The sequence below is a fragment of the Tubulanus polymorphus genome, chromosome 5 (genome assembly GCF_964204645.1).
Source record: "Tubulanus polymorphus chromosome 5, tnTubPoly1.2, whole genome shotgun sequence".
NCBI classification, from domain to species: domain Eukaryota; kingdom Metazoa; phylum Nemertea; class Palaeonemertea; order Tubulaniformes; family Tubulanidae; genus Tubulanus; species Tubulanus polymorphus.
In genome coordinates, this window is record NC_134029.1 from 21,543,850 (window position 1) to 21,564,020 (window position 20,171).

At 37.2% G+C, this 20,171-nt stretch overlaps 4 protein-coding genes across 4 annotated transcripts; 1 reads left to right on the plus strand and 3 right to left on the minus strand.

The window, feature by feature from the left end:
* Nucleotides 1–34: 34 nt before the first annotated feature.
* Nucleotides 35–4,657, minus strand: LOC141905048 (pleiotropic regulator 1-like). Its single transcript, XM_074793774.1, has 12 exons — nt 4,486–4,657; nt 4,281–4,387; nt 3,483–3,679; nt 3,253–3,404; nt 3,072–3,164; nt 2,710–2,802; nt 2,486–2,635; nt 2,037–2,138; nt 1,478–1,689; nt 1,179–1,318; nt 897–1,090; nt 35–429 (listed from the first exon to the last, which is right to left on the minus strand). Exons 1-12 carry the CDS (start codon nt 4,492–4,494, stop codon nt 370–372), a joined length of 1,509 nt encoding a protein of 502 aa, XP_074649875.1. The 5' UTR covers nt 4,495–4,657; the 3' UTR covers nt 35–369.
* A 1,349-nt stretch (nt 4,658–6,006) lies between these two features.
* On the plus strand, nt 6,007–7,970 carry LOC141906313 (uncharacterized). The gene is made up of 6 exons (XM_074795560.1): nt 6,007–6,062; nt 6,517–6,584; nt 6,676–6,710; nt 7,421–7,531; nt 7,678–7,754; nt 7,858–7,970. Exons 1-5 carry the CDS (start codon nt 6,007–6,009, stop codon nt 7,738–7,740), a joined length of 333 nt encoding a protein of 110 aa, XP_074651661.1. The 3' UTR covers nt 7,741–7,754; nt 7,858–7,970.
* A 783-nt stretch (nt 7,971–8,753) lies between these two features.
* On the minus strand, nt 8,754–9,689 carry LOC141906314 (uncharacterized). The gene has a single exon (XM_074795561.1). It carries the CDS (start codon nt 9,687–9,689, stop codon nt 8,754–8,756), a length of 936 nt encoding a protein of 311 aa, XP_074651662.1.
* Nucleotides 9,690–12,141: 2,452 nt separating this feature from the next.
* On the minus strand, nt 12,142–15,869 carry LOC141906315 (uncharacterized). The gene is made up of 2 exons (XM_074795562.1): nt 14,595–15,869; nt 12,142–12,443 (listed from the first exon to the last, which is right to left on the minus strand). Exons 1-2 carry the CDS (start codon nt 15,859–15,861, stop codon nt 12,142–12,144), a joined length of 1,569 nt encoding a protein of 522 aa, XP_074651663.1. The 5' UTR covers nt 15,862–15,869.
* Nucleotides 15,870–20,171: the final 4,302 nt, after the last annotated feature.

A 20,171-nucleotide genomic window follows, 5' to 3' on the forward strand; every position in this document is an offset into this window, starting at 1 on the left:
GAAATAACGAATAAAAACATTTGTTAGAAAGTACATACGTGTCTGAATTGCTTTATTTTTCGATTTTTCATGAACAAATCAAATTGTGAAATACGATATGCATCAGAATGTACTTTATTTACAATACAAAAATCTTTTAGCTTAGTTCCCGTTGAACAGATGATTATATAAAAAGATCCGCTTAGTACACAAATGCCTATACATTGTTTTATTATTCGATTTTTCATGAACAAATAAAATTGCGAAATTTGATACAAAAATTTCCATATGTGGTCATTTTTTTTTTCGCGAAATGCATTCCTTACGAACAGATGGAAGTGAAAATGTTCAACGTACATAAAATGTTCAGCCTCTGTAAAAGTTCTATGTTCAGTAGCGTTTCTTTCGTAAAATTTCTGGTTTCCAATGAATAGGATGAGTTTCTTCAGTCTGCAAATAAAAATTCGAAATTTAAGATATTTGAATCGGATACAGTGAATCCAGTATAAGTCCAAGGCGAGGATCTTTCCATGAACGAAATGTCTATTATGACACGGAACTAGTCAAAATTCTCCCTCAAGCTAACACGAACTGATATCATAAATTTAATTGCGGTTTACCAAAGTGACCCAGCTGATTAGGAGAATCAGGACCCAGTTCTACAGTTGTGAGTTAGAGTTAATTCTGAGGTAATGTTAGTTTTCATTTTCAATGAGTTAACTCTGAGTCAAATCTTAACTCAGAACTGTGGAACTGGGCCCAGGGTGTCATTTTTGTTTAGCCTTAGCATTTTTTAAGAGCCTTACTAAATATTTTCATAAGTAAACACTTTGAGACTTCCTATGGATCCTGAATTCGAGGATTTCCTGTATTTTTACTTGTCTCGACATTGATCCGATGAGCATCGCAATACTTACCGCTGTGTCGTCCTCTTTATAAATTTTGATTGTTTTATCGGCCTCACACGTCACTAACCGCGATCCGCTGTTATCGAAAGTACACGAAAATATTCCGCTCTCCGAATCGATCGAACCGGGCTGAGCGCTCGTCGTCATTCGTTGGAAATTATAACCCGATTTCCAGTCCCAGAAATACAAACCACCGTTATCAGCTGCAAAAATAAAATCAATAATCAAATTGGAGCAAGAGCCGCTGAGAAATTCACTCCATAAACACGTGTGAACAATCGATTAGTCTACCTCCTGATACGAGGACGTTATCCGAATTCAAGGCCAATCCATTCAAAATCGAATTGTGGCCGGTTAAATTCTGTAGGAAATTTCCATCGGGGAATTTCCATTGCTTGATATTATCCGGCGATGCAGACGCAAATGTGTATCTAAAAGATAAAGTATAATCCGTGATTGTGATCTGTGATAGAAGGTTTGTTTCTTGCATGATATACTAATGTCCTATTTGGGATGAAATTCAAGGTTTGTAATAACCAATAAATTGATTCCAGTTCAGTTTTTTTAGAATGTAGTCTTATTCTACTTACTGTGTTGGATGTAAAGCCAGAGCGCGCACACTTTTCTTGTGATTCGTCAATGTGACTTTCGACCGCCCGGCCACGAGATCCCACAGACGTATCGTACTATCGTGACTACCGGTTATAATCTGAGGTTCTGCAGCCTGACATTTTACTTGCGCCACCGTATTTTGATGACCTGTCAGTGTATGGATACACGCTTTCGTTCTCATATCCCAAACCTAAATATGAAATTCGAGATGTCAAGCTTAGGTTATAAAATTCAAGATGGATTTACAGTCAGAAAACTTATTATCTCTGGTTGTCTGAAGTTGCCGAAGGAAATTTCAAAATTGTCCTCGCCAAGAAGTAAGAAGACAGTACACTTCCAGACAATAAAATAGGCTTAAGTTTAGTGGTGAAGTCCGATTCAAGGATCGGAAAATACATCAGGAAATCAGATTATCTCATTTTTGTCTGAGAGTCAAAAGTCTGAGCTGATTTTTTATTTAGTTAGGTGAGGTTTACAATAAAATTTAAATGTACAGTAATTGACAAAAGATAATGGCAAACATGATATATGAATTACCCGAGCTGTAGCATCTCTTCCACATGTAACCAGTACATCAATAGTCGGATGAATATCGATTGAATAACACGCGCTCAAATGGCCATGATAATGTCTGATCACCTAAAATCATAGAAAACAATTCTAAAACTGATGCTGAAACCGACCTCAATATTGCCGGGTGGCCACTTATATTTGACTTGCTTTTTTCACTTTTCCCTGTCATAAAAGTTATTTTCTCTTATCTGCTAAGAACCCAATCCAGATAAAGCAGTCAAATACATAAGACATAGAAGGAAACTGCTTGATTATACATGTACGCATCATGGCAATCTTAAACAAATTTCCTGATCTTTAGCTTTTTTTTACAAAATTCCCTTACTTTCCTAAACATAAGAAAATTCCTTGTCTTTTCCCTGATTTCCAGTTAAGTAGCCACCCTCTGTATTGACGACAAACTATATACTGACCTTATTATATTCCAAATCCCAGCATTTCACCTGCTTGTCTTCACCGCACGAGAACAAAAATGGGTGTCGAGGGCTAACGACTAACCCTCGAACCGTACTCACGTGACCCGTCAGCGATAACTTCAACGTTCCCGACGCTAAATCCCAAATCTGAAATTTCAAAATCATTTACTGAATACAGTTTCACTCACTGAATCGATGTTAAAATCTGCATTTAGTTTTACCTTAATGACTCGATCTGCAGATCCAGTAGCGAACCATTCATTACCGGGTTCAAACGCCGCACATCTTACCCACCCTTGATGTCCACTTATAACCTAAGTTGGAAAACATCGCATCAATAATCAACATATCAGATTTTATCCAGTTATATGATATGATTAATTTGCAAGTAAAATTTTTCTGAATTAATGAATAAGCAAATACATTTTAAAATAAATTTTATATTAAATAAGGGACTGCTGCTTGTTTATACAAAAAGCAGCCCTAGAAATGAGAGAAAAACGAATATAAAGAAAAGAAAAATGACATGTTACGGTTGAACTTCAGAAATAACTACAGTTTAATACTAAAATCAAAACCTTACTCGGTATAGTTTCCAAGGTGGATGCCAGGAAGGTTTCGGCATCGTCGGTGCTTTTCGTTGAGTAAGCGCTGTTTTCATCTTATCACTGGCGATCTGCGAAAGAATAGCACAAAATTTTACCAACGACTTATCGATTATCAAAAGGATGGTTACAGAATAAGAGAGTTTTTATTGAACAAACCCTCGACGGAGGGGCATAGCGCTCTAACGCTCCCGCGTTTTGTTGGATATCTTTAACACTGGCACCGACTCGACTAGTTTGATCGGGATGCGCTATATGCATGCCAGGTGGCGGGGCAGTATTCTGCGCCGAACCATTCGCCAGTACAACTCCTGAAAGTATAAATCGATTTACAAAATTTCCTCTGAAATCACGATAAAATTATATTTGAGAGCACTGTGATGATATACCAGGTGCCGATGGATAGTTGAAGGTTCCTGCTATGGATGTATTAGTTTCAGACCACTGCTGGTTTTCGTCGGAGCCGTATGGAGCTGTCAACATTAAATTCTCTGGGTGTCTTGGTTGAAGGTGTTGCTGCTGTTTCGGAATATGCATTACGGCGCCGTATTCGTCTTTAGCTTTGCATTTCATCTTCATCTCTAAACTGAAACAAAAATTAAATAAAGGATATTTTTAGGTTAGTCACTACACATGTGGCGTATAATGTCTATTTCAACCTGACTTGAGAGCATACAGGGTGGCCTAGCTCAGTCAGTTGTGGTAGTACATACCTGATTAAAGTCTTATTAGGACCAGAATGCATTGCCAGTCAACCTAAATCATCATTATTTAATCCATTTGAAACTATATTGAAGGATATCCAAAAAATCTGCATTGAGAGGTGTTCCTGAGAGAAAAGAGACTCCATGATTTGAAAGTTTAACAATATGTCTCCATGCCTACCAACTGAAATTTGATATGTAGGCATGGAAACATATTGTTAAACTTTCAAATCATGGAGTCACTTCTCTTCATTTAACCCCTTTCAGTGAAGACTTTTTGGATATCCTTCAATGCAGTTTCAAATGGATTAAAAAATGATGATTTAGGTCGACTGTCTGTCCTTTCTGGTCCTATTAAGACCTTTATCAGGTATGTACTACCAAAAATGAGCGAGCTAGGCCACCCGGAATGCTCTCCTGTCAGGTTGAAATAGACATTAGATGAAAGTTAGTTCCAGTGTTAGGCCGACGATGATTTTTTACCTTTGTTTGTCAGTTGCTGGTATATTTGCCTGATCCGAAAGAAACATATCATGAGTTCGTTTTAATGAACGAAATACTAAAGTATGTACGGAATGTTTTTGAACCTCCTGAAATCGAAATACCGTAATGTTTTATACGTCACGAACATCAAAATCATCGAATTAGAAATTTACTTCACTTCATTCAAAGAAATGTTGTCTCTTACCTCCATCATTCACTTATAGATCCCACTTTTATTCCGATGATTCACTTATCACTACAATACTCAACGCACAATTATTTTTTCTGAATATACCGCCGCGGTTGCTCAGAAAATACCATGTAAAATGTATTTGTAACGTTTTAAAACTTTAGAATCATGGGCGCAGCCATTTTCTTTTGTATCCGGTAAGGTGGCACCACTGTACGGCGTACACCAGTACAGCATTTTCAGCGGGCCGGACGAAGGTTCTTTTTATCCGATCGTAAATCCATGATATCGATCTCAAATATCGAATGCTCGCCTCGCCTTGAATCAATCAATCTTCGCACCTGTTCGCCAAAATGACACATTCGCCAGGCTCCTGATACAATCGCAACCAGCAGGCGCCAAATAGATATCGCTTTTCTGGGGATCTCAGAATCACATTTTAAACAATCCAACGACAGCAAAGACGAATCTAGGATTCTTTGAAGGGAGTGGAACTCAAAATCTGAGTGGGTATACTTAAATTTGAAAAGGGCATATTTGAGAGTGCAATGTTTTGGTGGTCAGCGCATAAAGGACAAAAAGAGGCGTCTGACCCTTTTGTTTTTAGTGTTTTCAAAATTTTCTTTGCAAAAAGATTCTTTTAGAACCTGCACATTCTAATTTTGATGGAGTGGACCACTCTTCGATCCACCCCCTATATCCGCCCTGGACAGAAAAGGTGAAACGTGAAGCAGCTTATCGTTTTACTTTTATGCACACGAGCGTTCCAGAATGCATTCCGAATGTTTGAATTCTAAGGGGGGGGGGTGTTTTTTACGAAATTGAATTTGATTCGAGCTAAATCCAGTTCGACGTCGGACAGCGAAAAGGGATTAGTAAATCGAATCGTTTATCGTTATTGATAAGTCTAATCGCCAATTTATCAATTTGACGTCGCGACTCGAAAAGAAAGATGGGTTTTTAGTGGTGACAGATGATCGGTGATTCGATTGTTTCGCTCATTAAAAATGTGCATCTCCCCGACAAAAAACCAATCACACGCTAAAATTTTCTTTGCAGGATCGCCGAACACGGCGACTACTTACACAGCCCTTTGAAAATTATGTAGATGAAAGTAATTACAAACTTGGCAGCCGTCACGCTGTAACTTCATCTGATATAGAGTAAATAATTCCGAAAAAACGTTTTGATATTTGAGATTTGTCATCAGCTGAATAAAGTCAATATGGATGTAAGCGCCTGACATTTAAGCCTGACCAGGTGCGAGGCGCAGACGACTGCAGCCAATCCCCGAGACATTTTTAAGAATTCACACATGAATCTTGTTACGTGCCTCGATGATCATTTTTAGTGTCTGCACACGTTTTTATCAACGCCGACAGCTGCGAACGAAGAGGGGTCGACTAGATTCAACCTAGCATAATTAAGCCAATGGCCCTATTTAGTGAAATAGTTTGTTAAAAAACACGGTGCTCCGATTGAGATTTTGGGACGGTCCTTAATTAAATATCGGAAAATCGTATATAAATACCGCAGATGTCATATCTGCAAAACACTTTCTGCTCTGAGGTGCGCATCGACACAGGTGAAAGGTAATATTTTTCAAAGTTGTTTTCTTAAGGGAATTTTTGATTTTTTACTATGGAAATATATTGAATGAAAATAGATTGAGCAGTTGGAATATTATTGATTTATATAAACTACGTTATATCGTAGCCGTTTCAATTGACAAAAAAACAACAATTCAAATTAATATTATTCTAATCAGATAGTGATGGTTGTTTGGTGCCATGTTCTAAAAGTGTACGAGACTCAAATTCTATGTAACACGAAAATTTAATGTCACGCTAAAACTAACAAACTAAAAAATTGTTAAAACAAAAATTCATTGAAGATTGAGTCTTATATCATATAGAAATTATATGGTCCGAATCAGCCACATTAGAAATCTGTTTCAAAATGGCGTTTCCGGTAAAAATCGGCCAAGATCATCTTAGATTTGTCGCGGATTTGCCTTTGATCTGATTTTTTCATCCTCAGTTTCAGGAACCGAATTGAGAAAAACATGAAATTGGTATTACTAGCTCTAGCTGTACTTTTGGTCGTCACGGCCGGTCAGTAAACATTATATTCCATAGACATTCAACAAACATTATCATAATTTCAAAACCTTTACATTTGCGTCGTCGAAATATCATATTTTAGCATTGGAAGCGGGACAAGATCCATGTGATCCAAATGTGAGTAAAAATCATCATATCATGAAACATCGAAACGCACTCGTATAACGTATTTCAATATCATATCAGGCTATTCTGAATCGAAGTTTAAAAATTCTAAAAAATATAAAAATCTTATATATGTATATGATGTTTTGGAAAATGCATTTACTTCAGCAATATGCGCTGATGGGGATGTTCACATTTTTTTAATATAAGAGTTGACCTTATTTCGTTAAATAATATAAGTTAAGGTACATGGTGTACATTAATAGCGATACCAACGAACAAGTTCTTATAAAACAGATCAAGTCAAAAACGGGATGAGAAGGGAAATAATTAATGATGTTGAGATCGATTCTCCGTAATTCAACGTTTAAATCACTGGTCATCTCATTCAGAACTTCATATTTTCATATTTCAAACACGTGTTAACTATTTCTTTTTAATTATCTTTTATTTTTATAATTGAATCCGTATTGACATTTGTAAGTAGTTTTTTTATGCTTCTGACAATTATCAATTATCTTATTCGTTTTTAAGTTATAGCGAGTCAAACTTCCAAATAAGGTTTTCTTGGGTCCCTCATGCGTGCATCTTTATATCAGGACATCTCAAAATTTTACCGCGGGTCCCGACTTTGTTAAAAAATCAAATCTTGCAGCAAGGCTTAATTTCATTCTCAAAAGAAATGTTTTTAAGCCACCAATCGTTTATATTTTCTCTATCAGCCTTGCCAAGGAACTAATGTCTGCAAAGATACAAGCCATGGTAATGTAACTGGATATAGTTGTCAGCCTCCAGGAGGCGGTGATCTTTGTGCTCAACTGCGGGCACAATTAGTAAGTTAAGCAACTGACTTTTAGAGGTTGAACATCTTTCCATTTATGTATTCTTTAATCAAAATTATACTATACGATTCAAAATTCTGAGACTTGAGGCTCGGGGTAGGTTGTATATCATTATATATCCTCGGTTTTGTTTGTAGCCTGGCTGCAACTGTGTAAAAACACACCATGCCAATGGTACTACAAGTGCTTCCTGTTCGTAAACGACCCTATCTACGTAAGTAAAATAAATCACTTACTCAATCCGTGCTTGGAACTAATCTCGACGACCATAACTAGTACCAAAAATACATGCTAGTACTTGTATTTCTGTTTTCCAGATGGCCAGAAGAAATTCGCAGCCTTACATCAAACATCTAATTCATCCTAAATGAATATCTTCCGTCTTTGTATGTCTGTTACGTTTTCCATATGAATATAATCTCTACTGTATAAACTCTTAAAAACGTTTTTTTCTCGTTTTTATATGCTACGCATGTGGAATTACGATCGGAGACGAGGAGGGCTTAAAACCCGTGTGTACATGGTTTTTTTTTGTGTTTTGCCACCATCTTTTATGTGGAGCTGAGCTCGCTTCCGGTGGAAATGTATTTCTATTCTTGTTTTATGGAATCTCAAGTACGCGCTGCCATGTGAACGACAAACATTTGTAAGACTAGACGAGACGACCGAACGACGAAATGAATTATTACTTGTGAATATGATGTATATTCTAGATAAAATATTCGAAGCCATTGAGACAAAGCCAATTCTGATAATCTAAGACATACAGTTTGGTCCATAATAATAACAACAACAGGGCCTAAACAAAAGCACGAGTTAAACGAGTACAATTAACCGATTTTTAAAGATTAAGCCATGGGAACAGTAATTTCTAAGCCATAAGAATATATACATATTCATGAATTTTGTAAACCACAAAGCCATTAGCACAGTACGTGTATATGATTAAAGATCAAGAAAGCCATTTGTTACGAAGTAAATCAGATAAAAGATTTAAGCCATTTGCAAAAAGTTCCAATCATTCTTACATTCAGATTCAAAAATAAATTCGCAATCATTTTTTTTTTAAAGATAAACAAGGTAAACTTCCTAAACCATAACAATGATATAGGCGTGTATCCGGATGAGTTACAAAAACAGTGGTTCATAACTTCGGGTCGAGAGGAATGCTTTACGTTACCACCGTTAACGCGAAATAAACGTCCACATTTTTTTATTGATCTAATGGATAGTTATCGGAATAAATGCCTTCTCTGAAATCATATGTTTGATTTTGAGAGATTTGTTGTTGGCAGTCACCAGCTACAGCGAAATTAGCGATCTCTTCTGTGTTCATAACCGAATGATTTACGATATAATCTAAAATATCCCAGTCAGATATAGGTTCCAGTTGGCATTGTTCCGTTAGATACGAAGAAGATGGACTGGCGTGGTCTTGTCGCGGGACACATTCAGGAGACAGGATATCTGACAAATCCTGTTGCGACAGTAACGCGTCTAGAGAATCGTGTTGAGGACTGGAATATCCGAATAGAGGCACGACACTGTTACAATTCCACGTATCCGGAGTATCCGGTATATTCGACTGCATCACTGTATAACCCGTCTGTTGCGTATCCGACTGCTGCATGCTGTCGTCCGCAGTTTGACTCGGCTCGGTAAAGAATGACGACGGTAAAGGGCGTCCACGCAACGGCAAATTACTTTTAGTCGAGTTATCGGTACAACATTTCTCATGTAGGGTCCGCGGGTCGAACAGGTCCTGTAGTGATTTCTGCTGCGCTCGTCGGTGATTTGGTTTCGTTATTTTCCTCATTTTACGCGACGGTTGCCCGTCGTTTCGAGTGCTAATCGGGATGAAATCATTCGGCGACGTGGGGACCCCAGACGTAAGAAAGTTTGAGGATTGGTCTTTCCCGGTCTTGTCTATCGGCTGTGAGTGCCCACGTTGTTTTTTATCAGATTTTTGTCCGTTACTGGTCAGACTGCTGCTTTGTTTAGTTTTTATTTGTCTCTGTATATATTTACGATGATTAACGCGCTTTCTAGAAGTCGGTTTATCCAACACTAACTTGATACTTGACGACGCTATGTCCATAAACTGCAACAGTCCGGAAGATGTATCTTGCGGTTCACTCGGATTTTCCATTTCGATAGCAAAGTTAACGGCCACTAAAAACTTCAACGATAAAAGTTCGATATTTATGTTACCGAATCGTCAAACCTCTTACTTCATGCTGTAATCTCTATTTACATCCTGATCTTAGATGGTATATTTGTGTTTCTAAATGAAAGACACATCTCTCTCCAGTCGTGCAGATTTCCCCATTTAGGCTATAGCTACCGATACGACACCGATACGACAGCCGTTATAACGCATCCACCCACAGACTGAGATAATCCTCGTGTCGTGTCTGTCGGCTGTATAAATCAACCCCAAAAACCACGCCGATTCAAATATATTTCCAGAACAAGCGATCGACCAGAAGCGCTTAATGGCCATTAGTGGGCCCTAAACGGCACCGCGACATCTACGGCTTTGTAAAAAGAAGACATTACTTCAAACATAAAGCATTTAGTTTCGCATTATGTTTCGACTTGTTTTATCAATCATGTTTCTTCTGATATTTCACGTGTGAAGTTAACCGCTTTTAGATATGACGATCCCCGTGGCTGAACTGATCGCTGGGTCTTCATAACATTCGTTTCTATAGGTGTTACACGTTTTTTTTTTTCAAAATTGACATAAAACGCCACTAGTATTTTCTAACATAAAACGGGCGCTTACGATTTAACGATCGTGGGTGAAATTGAATCCTAGGCGTCAGAAATTCGAACTAGTAATATTTGGCGTACATATACGTGATATATGAAATAGCAATAAAAATGCATTATTCATTTTATCGCGAATAACAATTTATTTTACAAACAATAATCACTAAGCGTTTAATGGAAGTAATTTGCGGAAAGATCGTGCCTATGCAAACTGCAAAATGACATCAAATTACACGATTCAACGAACCCAATTACAGCTTTGATTATTGTATTGTGCAAATCAAAAATAGATATATTTCCGATGGTTTGAGTAGAATTCACGTCCACATTTCCATGGATTTGACTAAATTTTGGAAAATTAACGTTTTTCGCCAGATGTCGCATGTTCCAAAAGGCTATAATCTAAATTCTATTTGGCGAATTGCATTATTTGATTATGTAGTTGAATGGGATCAATGTATTCTTGAGATACAAACTTCGATTTGGTTATTAGCAAATTCCGATACAGGTAATTTTCCGCACGAAAAACGAACGTATTTCTTTACCGAGTAAAAGGTAAATGTAGAAATTGACCACATAATTGCAAGAATGGAGTTGCGAAAAGACGTTCAAGTAACTGATATGCGAGTTGGTAACTGGCAGAAAAATGACTACAGTTGATGGCATGGTTAGCACCGCGAAACTAATGGACACCGTCACAAGCATTATTGTGGTTCGTTTCGTTTTTGACGATTTGTCGTCGGATGAAGCTATATTTGGTCCGACGAATAAATAGGATATGATTACAGAATTGGAACAAACTATGAGTGTCAGCGGTACGATATACACGTAAATAACGTAAAATGTGAAATTGATCGTCTGATCGGCTAATTGAAAATAGCATCCCTGTAAATCGCTAGAGTAGTTCATCATCGTCATGTTGAAATAGCAGATCGGGCTGAAATTGACCAAGAATATGAAAATGATGACGGCCCGAGCGAATCTAGGGGTACAAATTGAGCGGGCGGTGAAGGGAAACAGCACAACCGCAACTCGTTCTAGAGAAATAGCAACTATTAACCAGGAACTGTTACAAGCTGCATATTGTAGTAATATCTCGAATATTCTACAGCCGGTTAACGAATTGAATATGTAAATAGGCGCAGAAATCGGACTTACGCGTATAAGAAAAAACTGTAACATCGGCAATAACATAGCACTGATACAATATAGAAAGTCGCAGACGGATAAAACGATGAGATAATTAGCGTAGGATAATCTTCGAAATCGACTGCGTATCATCACCAGAAAAGTCGACAAATTGCCAAATATGCCCAAAAACAACTGAATGGGCAGTAAAATTAAGGAGAACAGCTGGAATGCGCCAGTCTTGTTCTCAACAGACATCAGGTTTATGTAACTGTTATACGGTCGTCCAATCTCGGCAAAAGATGAATTCATTATGATGAAGCTTTCAGCTCAATATATTTTTGATATTCAATACCGTGCATACATAATAGCCGAAACCAATCATATGAGTGATACTCTATTCGTGGTAATATTTTTATCGGGTGTTGGGGATATATTCGTAAAAAGTTTCGGTTACGGTATATCTGAGAAACATGATATTCTGTAGCGAAAATGAAACGAGTCTGATGCAGAATATCGATTTAGTTTAGGAGTCATTGAATTACGTTTACTAAAAATTCAATGAATATTCTGACAACACAGTCCATGTCTATACAAATCAAAAACTATTCCGCAATGGGTTAATCTATATAAACAAGAAGTTATACGTAAAATAGATTTTTATTTAATTGAAATATTATTGTACTATGTACTTGATATCATGTTTTTGTATGTTTAGGGTTCCACATGTCGGCTAGTGCCGTTTGTATATCTGAGTCAATTTCTTTGATCGTTCCGTCTTTGAAGCGAATATAACGACACCTTTTCAAAACCTCCACGGAGTCCGGATCGAGACCGTTTAAGTCCCATTCTTCGGGATATTTCTGCAGGAAAGCCGTCATCGTCATCGGTGGTAATTTCCTCTCAGCGATTTCTCGAGCTTTCGACAGCTTAGCTTCTATCTTCTGTTGTCGACGTCGGGCTTTCGAAGCTAGATTTTCCTTTCGTATCTTTTCTTCCTCTGTGAAAGAAAAAGCGTAAGAAAAGTATTAAATCGGACAAAATGAACGAAGATGAACGAAGTGGCACATTTAAAAACCAAATTCATTCAATTAACAAGACATTCTGTAGGGAACCATAAGATTGTATTCAAGAAAAAATCTGACGCCGTAGAAAATGAAAAGTTTGGATGTCGTGAAGATTTTCAAGATAGTAAATTAAGGTTTTAGAAATGATGGCATTGGGTATACGCATACTACCCCGCTCACTGAATCATTAATTGGTTAATGATTTTTTTTTACTAAATGAAGGCGTTTGAATTGATCGGGGATGCGACGCTATGGTTACAATGATTAACAAATTCTAAGCCGACGGAAATTCGACCGATGTTTTTCTCGTCAGCTCTTGGGGTATCCTAGTAACCGATAATGTCGTCTGCCCCGGGTGTAAGCATATAAACGATAATCTTTTCCCTTCGCGTATTCATTCATATCTATCGGTATACAGCTTGTATCCCATTTGGGAACAGCTTTCTGACTTGTTATCTATTTAGCTATCGGGTGCCCAATCTCAAAGGATCTGTGAACTATTGAAACAAAATAAATGCAGTTCAAAGCGAAACCGTGTTGTTGTCCTATAGTCGTGACTCGCAGCGATCAAGCTAAAATCAAGAAAAAAGTTTCGTGTGCGAAAAGAAACTCTACGTAGAACTAAAAATAAGATGATACAATAAGAGAAAACTATCTAAACTAACGGTTACGCTCTGCTCGCAGTTTACGGTGCAAATACTTTTCAAATTGGTGACGGAAGCGAATGGAACGTAACAAAGTCACATGATAAATAATATATAAGTTCTAATTATAAATATATGTAGTGAACTATAAATGGTGTACTGTATTTGTTTGAAAGAAAAAGCTAATTACAGTTTTTACAAATCAAGTGTTAAACGTTTCCGAGGACACCATTCTGGAAAAAAACGTGGAAACGAAACAGAACTAAGATAATATGAATATAAATATCTACAAATAATACATATTGTATATGCATACATCATATAACGTAAACTACAAACACGTACGAATAAATAGAATGTTGGACATACAAATCAGGTATGTATATACATCTACTATAAACGCTATTAGGCTAAAACTACTTCTGTTTCAATTGGAGTATTGGACTAACCCGAACAGGTACATATAATACGATACAGACACTGATTCTTACCTGAGTAACAGTATACCTATAAAACAACAGACATATTTAAGTAAGGGAGAACAATATGATATGCCTGATTCCACTGACTAATTCTATATGTATATACGTTATTTCGTGATGGTAAATTATGTAGAATATGTTCGCAGGCTCCAGATTCAAAAGCACATTTGTTTTGGAACGCATCAGATCTTTCATACAGGGCATTGTAATATGAGTGTTTACTGGGCCCAACTCACATCCTGAGATTTAGAAATAACGATTAGTCATCAAAATAAAGAATTGTTATCTTAACAAAATTAGACGCTTTCGTTATATAATTTCAAACAAGAAAATAAGGATCCATTTCAAGTGATTTAAATCATATCAGCGCGCATGGAAAATGTCCTAAAACGATTTCAATGTCTAATAAAATGGTAGACTAATGCTTTAATGTACATTCAGCCTTAGTGTACTAATGGACATAAGTATATTAAACGATGTCAATCATTAGGAACGTTAAGGGATTAGATATTGAATGCGATTTTCCTTAATGGAAAACCGTGTCATTCATCTGTCTTACGGTTTGAACAATACTTCGTTTTTCGCATCGATGAATTCACTTAAATTGCCAAAAGTATGTCAGTGAGCCGCGAAACGGAGTCGACTGATATGACAGACGTGTTTGTGTATTTGAAGAAAAATTTCTTTATTAGAGACATATTTGTTTTACAGCGTACAATAAAAATCAAATACGAGATTTAAATTTGCATAGGTTTTAGTTTGTTTTATGCCCCTAGTCATTAGATGGTTTTACCACATCCAATTTTTATCATATCCATTTTGATTATTTGGATGAAAAACTGTTATTTGGTATGTTTGCCATTACTTGAAATCATTTCCCGTTTTAGTTATACGGTCTACCGGTTCTAAGGTTTATATATTGAAATCATTAAGAAATAAGTCGATGAAAATCCCTTACCTTCTCGTTCCATTTTCGCGAAGAACTTTTGTATTCTGTTTTCGTTTTCGTGGTTTATTTCTATTTGCCTCTCGAGTGCTTTATCTCGTAAATAAATAGCTCTAGTCGATGGGACGTCGCTATCAAATGGTTTCGGTGGAACCTCCAATGGTACTATATTACCCCGTTTATCCCGTGTATAAGCAGTATACGGCTCCTCTAGAATTTGTTTTTTCATCAGTTCCGTTTCTTTTGCTTTCTTCCTCATGAATTCGAGCATTGTCATATTTTTCGCGTCATCGTTTTGTTCACGATCTTGGCAGGATGTTTCTAGGCTAGTGCGAACTTCTTTTTCAGTTTGCGACGAATTGATATTTGATAGCTCACCTATAGGGGGTAATATTGCCACCAAACCGGTCACTTTCTCATCGTCAATCGGTTTATTCGCATCAGAAATTTGAGCAATGAAAGTATCGTTTAATTCCGGTTCGGTTTTCAGCGGTTTCTCGTTATTATTCACGGAATTCGAAACATCTTCATTACTTTCTTCTCTTATCCGGCGTCGAGTTATCGGGTCACCTAAATCGCTTAGATTCACCTCTAGTACCTTGGATGACTCGCGTACTAGATATGGTTTCGGTTGTTTTTCATCCTGTTTTTGCGAGGCTTTTATTATCAAATCGTGATTTTTTAGATTTTCAGTCGTAAGCAATTCTACATCTTCCTCGGTCGGCTTTTTGATTAAAGGTTCCTCATGCACCGCTGTCGTAACGCTTTTTTTCCTATTTTGACGAAATCCTTCGTTCTTTTCATCGTTCGCTATTTCGTCTTCTTCGATTTTCAGTAAATCGACTTTGTTTTTCTTATCGGTCGCGTCGTCGTCGTCGTTTGATCTAATCGGATTCAATTTCCGTTTTTGTAGTTTCGTTTTGAACAATTCGCCGAGTATTTCTCTAGATTTGTAATCGTATTCGTCGAGGATCTGTTGAACTTTTCTATCGCGAGTATCCCGTTCGATCTGCAGCCTGGCTTCCTCTTGTTTGTATTGCCAACTCGCCCTCATCATTCGTCGTTTGTCCTGGTGAACGCGTTTCAGGTCTTTGAACGTTTGGAATTGCGCTTTATTCATTCGATCCACTGTCAGGTTCTGTTCTCGAAAACACCAATTTATTTTACGCATCATTTCGACTCGTGTAGCCAAATTGAACGATTGAACCCGCGGACTCATCTCCGCCTGCCGCATCGATGAGCGCAACAAGCTTAGATTATCGCCGCTCATTTTGCTCATGCTCGTCGTCGGCTTCCTTCGTTTCGTCTGCTGAACTTGGCCTTGCGCTTTCATTATAAACTCACTTTCTCACGTATATTCTTTTGTGATCAACGTAAACAGCTCTTTCAGAACTATCGCTATAAAAAGTTTTATTGCTTTTTTACGATTGTCGCATAAAACATTTCCTGTGAAGCACCTGTATATTCTCAGTACCTGTTTATTGCACTGAATTCTTTTGTAGCGTCAGTATTGAACCATTCATCATCGCCACATTTTTCATTATGAATCCGTTTTGTCACCAATGCACACACCAGTCAATAACTGTTGCATGTATATTTTTCCGTGCAGGTTTTGTGTTGGGCGACATTAATACTAATGCGTCCTCTAGTTGGCACTGTTGATCTCAAACCCCCTGCTGTATGTAAGACAACTATAGCGCAGTGCCTGACGGCTAAATTGTCATTCCGTCGTCAAATATTCTTCTTAGCATAAATCATTGCATGCTATTAAACAAAAAGCTAAAGAATACACCAGAAAGCGTGTATGTCAGCGAATTTCTGAAACCTAATGAACAGACAGAGTGGTTTTTAATGTTCTTGATAACACCTTTCATTCACTCCTGGTGAACTAAAAACACCACAAACCACGGCGCCGTGCTTGGTGACCAGGACACGAATCAAATGACTTCTATGAGTTATTTCCGACTCGTTTATTCTTCGGTCACTAATTATAACCATGAAATTCTGCAGGCGAAGATTTTTATTCATGAAAGGTAGCTTTCTAAATGGAATATATTTTTCTTAATTTTGATTATTTGATCTAAACACCGGAGGACGTCCCTTTGATAAACGCGTATGTGGTTTAGTAAAGTCGTAGAAATTTCTAGTCTTTTAAGCGAATCCCTGACTAACTGAAAAAGTCTTATCTAAATCGGCAATTGTAAGACTGGGCAATTTTTTGCTTAAAAATCTATATTAGTGTAATGTAGAATAAATGATTGTATAACGTATCTCCAGGTCTTATTTGATTTATAATCAACAATAACGTAGTCAGCAGTTCAGTTCTACAGTTCTGCATCCAATTCTACAGTTTTGAATCCCTGTTCCCCAGTTGTATAAGCTTCATAGTAACTGCAACTGGTTGATTAGATAGAATCAAATTATCCAGTAAAATCAAACTTTTCATTTATGCAAATTTACAACCGTACACGGGACAATGGGAACGAACCATTAACTAAACTGTTAACCGAACTGTTAACTAAACTGGAATCAAATAGAACAAAAAATCGCTCCTGTCAAAAATCCCTGTCCAATACAACGCTCTGTTTAAGGTCCAGGGTCCAGGACCCAGGTTCCACAGTTGTGAGTTAGAGTTAACTCTGAGTAGATCATTTTCAATAAGTTAACTCAGAGTCAAATCTTAACTCAGAACTGTGGAACTGGAGAAACAGTTGCTCAAAAGTTGGTTAAAGATAGCCGGGAGATAAATACCATAGCAACATTGATATTTCAATTGTCACTATGTCAACTCTCCACTAGTTAACTGTAACCAACTTTTGGACAACTGGACCGGTATCAATCGTACTTAAGCCCATAAGTGATCTTAAATTTAAAACTATTCTGGACTAAGTCTTAGTCGAAGTAGTCTTAAAAATTGGCCACGTCTTAGACGGAATCTTTTGCCGCGCCCGCGTGACTGAGTTCCACCCACTTGACTTGATTTACGTTACGATACCGCTCATCAGTGTATTCGCTGATAAAACTAATTTGTATGATTGCTTTTATTGCTAGAATCGACCTATAATGTCAGTACTCGTGGATCGCAGCTATATCGTCATTATTTTCTATTCACGCGGTGTGTTTTGAAAAACCCGCCGGGCGTCGGAATATCTAGATAGTCTAAGGAATTTGTCTCTGGTCATTCTCTCAGTGATATTTGGACCTTCTAACCACCAAATTGGTGGAATTGCTAGGAATTGGAAAAACCCGATTAGGATACAAAGATTTTTTGCGTCAGGATCACCGGTCGGTATGTCGCCGGACACGGTGGACTCAGTAATATGCAGTACCGGTATACTGCATGAATTCATTGAATTGAATTGAATTGAATTGAATTGAATTGAATTGAATTGGTTGAGCGGGCACTCGTCTAAAAAGTCGTATACCGGTGATTTTGGATAACCGTTTTACCCAAGGTCGATGACTAATTTTGGTGGTTTTGGTGCTAGTTTTAAACAGATTTTCTCTCCAAATAGAAATGTTGACATAATCACGGCCCAATGTTTGCTATGGTAACATTTAAGTATGTAATAGGATATTTGATTGGTTTTACTCCAATCTTTTAAGTTTTGAGCTCAAGCCTTTGATCGGATAAAGAAGATGGAATGTTTAAATCTGACAGCCATTCAAAAGCAAAAGTTGACTTATAATCTGATAAAACAGTTGATTCCTATTCACGGTGTCGATGTTAACTGTGAAAACCTGATTTGCTCAGTCAATGACATATTACTACAAAATGGAAATTCGAATGGTAATATAGTAATGGATTATTTGACGATAATTTAACTGCATCTGATGAGATTTAGCTGAACTTGAATGCATCATTTTCATATTTCAGTCGAAGATATGGTACTTGTAGGAATGATTTCATGTGGGATCCCAGGTGATATTGGCATGTATTGGTGCGATGAAACTGGTAGTGTTCCTTGCCATGTAAGTACACTCGATAGGGCTTAGTATACAAATACCCAGTACTCCGGAATTACTGCTGTTTGTTTGTTTCCATCCATGTCAGATCATCTATTTATTCATTGCAGGTATCAAAAGGCATTAGTTTTATGTGCATCAATTGCGTAGTTGTCGTAAACAAATGGATAGTAAAATATAATGAAATTGGTTTGTATACTAGGGTCAACTCAAATTCTTAAGTTTTTGCATGAAACCGGACCCCAGGGGCTAGTCTTTCGAAAGTTTGCTAACACAAGCACATCCAATGCTTGTGTTACAAACTATACCATGTCAGTTATCCAAAAAGTTACCTTAAACTCACTTTTGGACGACTTGCCCCTGGGACTGTTTTCCCTTTATAAAATCAATTCTGACGATACATCAAAAGACTTCACCCAAGGAAGTTTATTTCATTGACTCTGATTTGTTTCTTTCAGGTCAACCTTTTTTAGAAATAGATGGATCGAAGATGAATTCACTGATGCCGCTGAAATCGAAGCCACCATACTCGCCTCGTAACGCTTTAACTGTCATCGATGCTCTGCAAATTCTTCATAAACGGTAAGGCACAGAACTCCACTTCATCCAGATCACGTCAAGACACCATTGCAATTAATCATGTTTCGGCCAATAAAAAATCCAGATCAAACATCATATTATAATCAGACCCAGTATTCACCTACCGGAACATTTAATACGGGGGACTGAAAATAATGTCTGTAATAGTTCAAAATTCGAATCTAGGGGGTTTTACTGTAATAATGAGATATTGTATTTTGTGATCACGTCCAAAAGTTTGAATAATTTCACTCAGATATCTGTTATCTACTTATAGAGATGCTCTTGAGTTTTCGGGAACGGTGACATTCGTGGGGAAAGTCGATAAACTCAGTGAGATATTCAGGTTTGCCGGTTAACGCGATTTCTATTCGAAGATCGTCCCGCAAAAGAATTATCATTTACGCGGGTAAATCTTATTTTCTAGAGTCCTAGGTAAATTGTTGTTCCTGGTGAGAATAGTCGATTCATCGACGTCCGATATCGTCCATATTCTGGTCAAGGTATCGTTTAATTCTTCATATCGTCAAGAATCTTTATAAATATGAACTCGATGATTGATATTCAGTTATATTTTCTGGTTAGGGAGATAAATACATGTACTGGCACCAGTTATTCAAGGTCGGGGAAGAATATGTGTTTTTCGACATGAGGCCATCGACGTTGTACAAAAATAAACCGGAACAGTGTAGAATATTCTTACCCTGGAGTTCGGCATCTGTCGTATCATTTGAAGAGTTTAACAATATTGGAAAAATCCTACCACTAAAAGTATGTATATTGGCTAATTAGATATCAATTAGACATGTGATAAAAAAGAGGTTTTCTTTGATATCGTTATAGGATACCAAATATTTGAAACATATTCAATGGATATTTTGATATAATCTAGACATAAGAGTCCACTCTGCACTTGTGTTACATTCCAAATTTCCGAAATGATCAGAATTTTGCTTTGAAGTACTCTTAGTTCTTAGAATAAGATTGGCTTTCATTATTTCCGATGACTAACATTTCTATTGTGACAGGTTTGGTGTCAGAAAT

What these genes read in the sequence shown, in the direction of transcription:
- LOC141905048 (XM_074793774.1), bottom strand. An exon ending in GCTATGCCCCTCCGTCGAGG is followed by an intron (nt 3,165 to 3,252) that starts GTTTGTTCAATA and finishes ATTCTTTCGCAG; the next exon opens with ATCGCCAGTGATAAGATGAA. An exon ending in CTGGCTTTACATCCAACACA is followed by an intron (nt 1,319 to 1,477) that starts GTAAGTAGAATA and finishes TTTATCTTTTAG; the next exon opens with ATACACATTTGCGTCTGCAT.
- LOC141906313 (XM_074795560.1), top strand. Translation starts at nt 6,007, where the DNA reads ATGTCATATCTGCAAAACACTTTCTGCTCTGAGGTGCGCATCGACACA. An exon ending in CGCATCGACACAGGTGAAAG is followed by an intron (nt 6,063 to 6,516) that starts GTAATATTTTTC and finishes CCTCAGTTTCAG; the next exon opens with GAACCGAATTGAGAAAAACA. An exon ending in AAGATCCATGTGATCCAAAT is followed by an intron (nt 6,711 to 7,420) that starts GTGAGTAAAAAT and finishes TTTCTCTATCAG; the next exon opens with CCTTGCCAAGGAACTAATGT.
- LOC141906314 (XM_074795561.1), bottom strand. Translation starts at nt 9,689, where the DNA reads ATGGAAAATCCGAGTGAACCGCAAGATACATCTTCCGGACTGTTGCAG.
- LOC141906315 (XM_074795562.1), bottom strand. Translation starts at nt 15,861, where the DNA reads ATGAGCAAAATGAGCGGCGATAATCTAAGCTTGTTGCGCTCATCGATG. An exon ending in CGCGAAAATGGAACGAGAAG is followed by an intron (nt 12,444 to 14,594) that starts GTAAGGGATTTT and finishes TTTCTTTCACAG; the next exon opens with AGGAAGAAAAGATACGAAAG.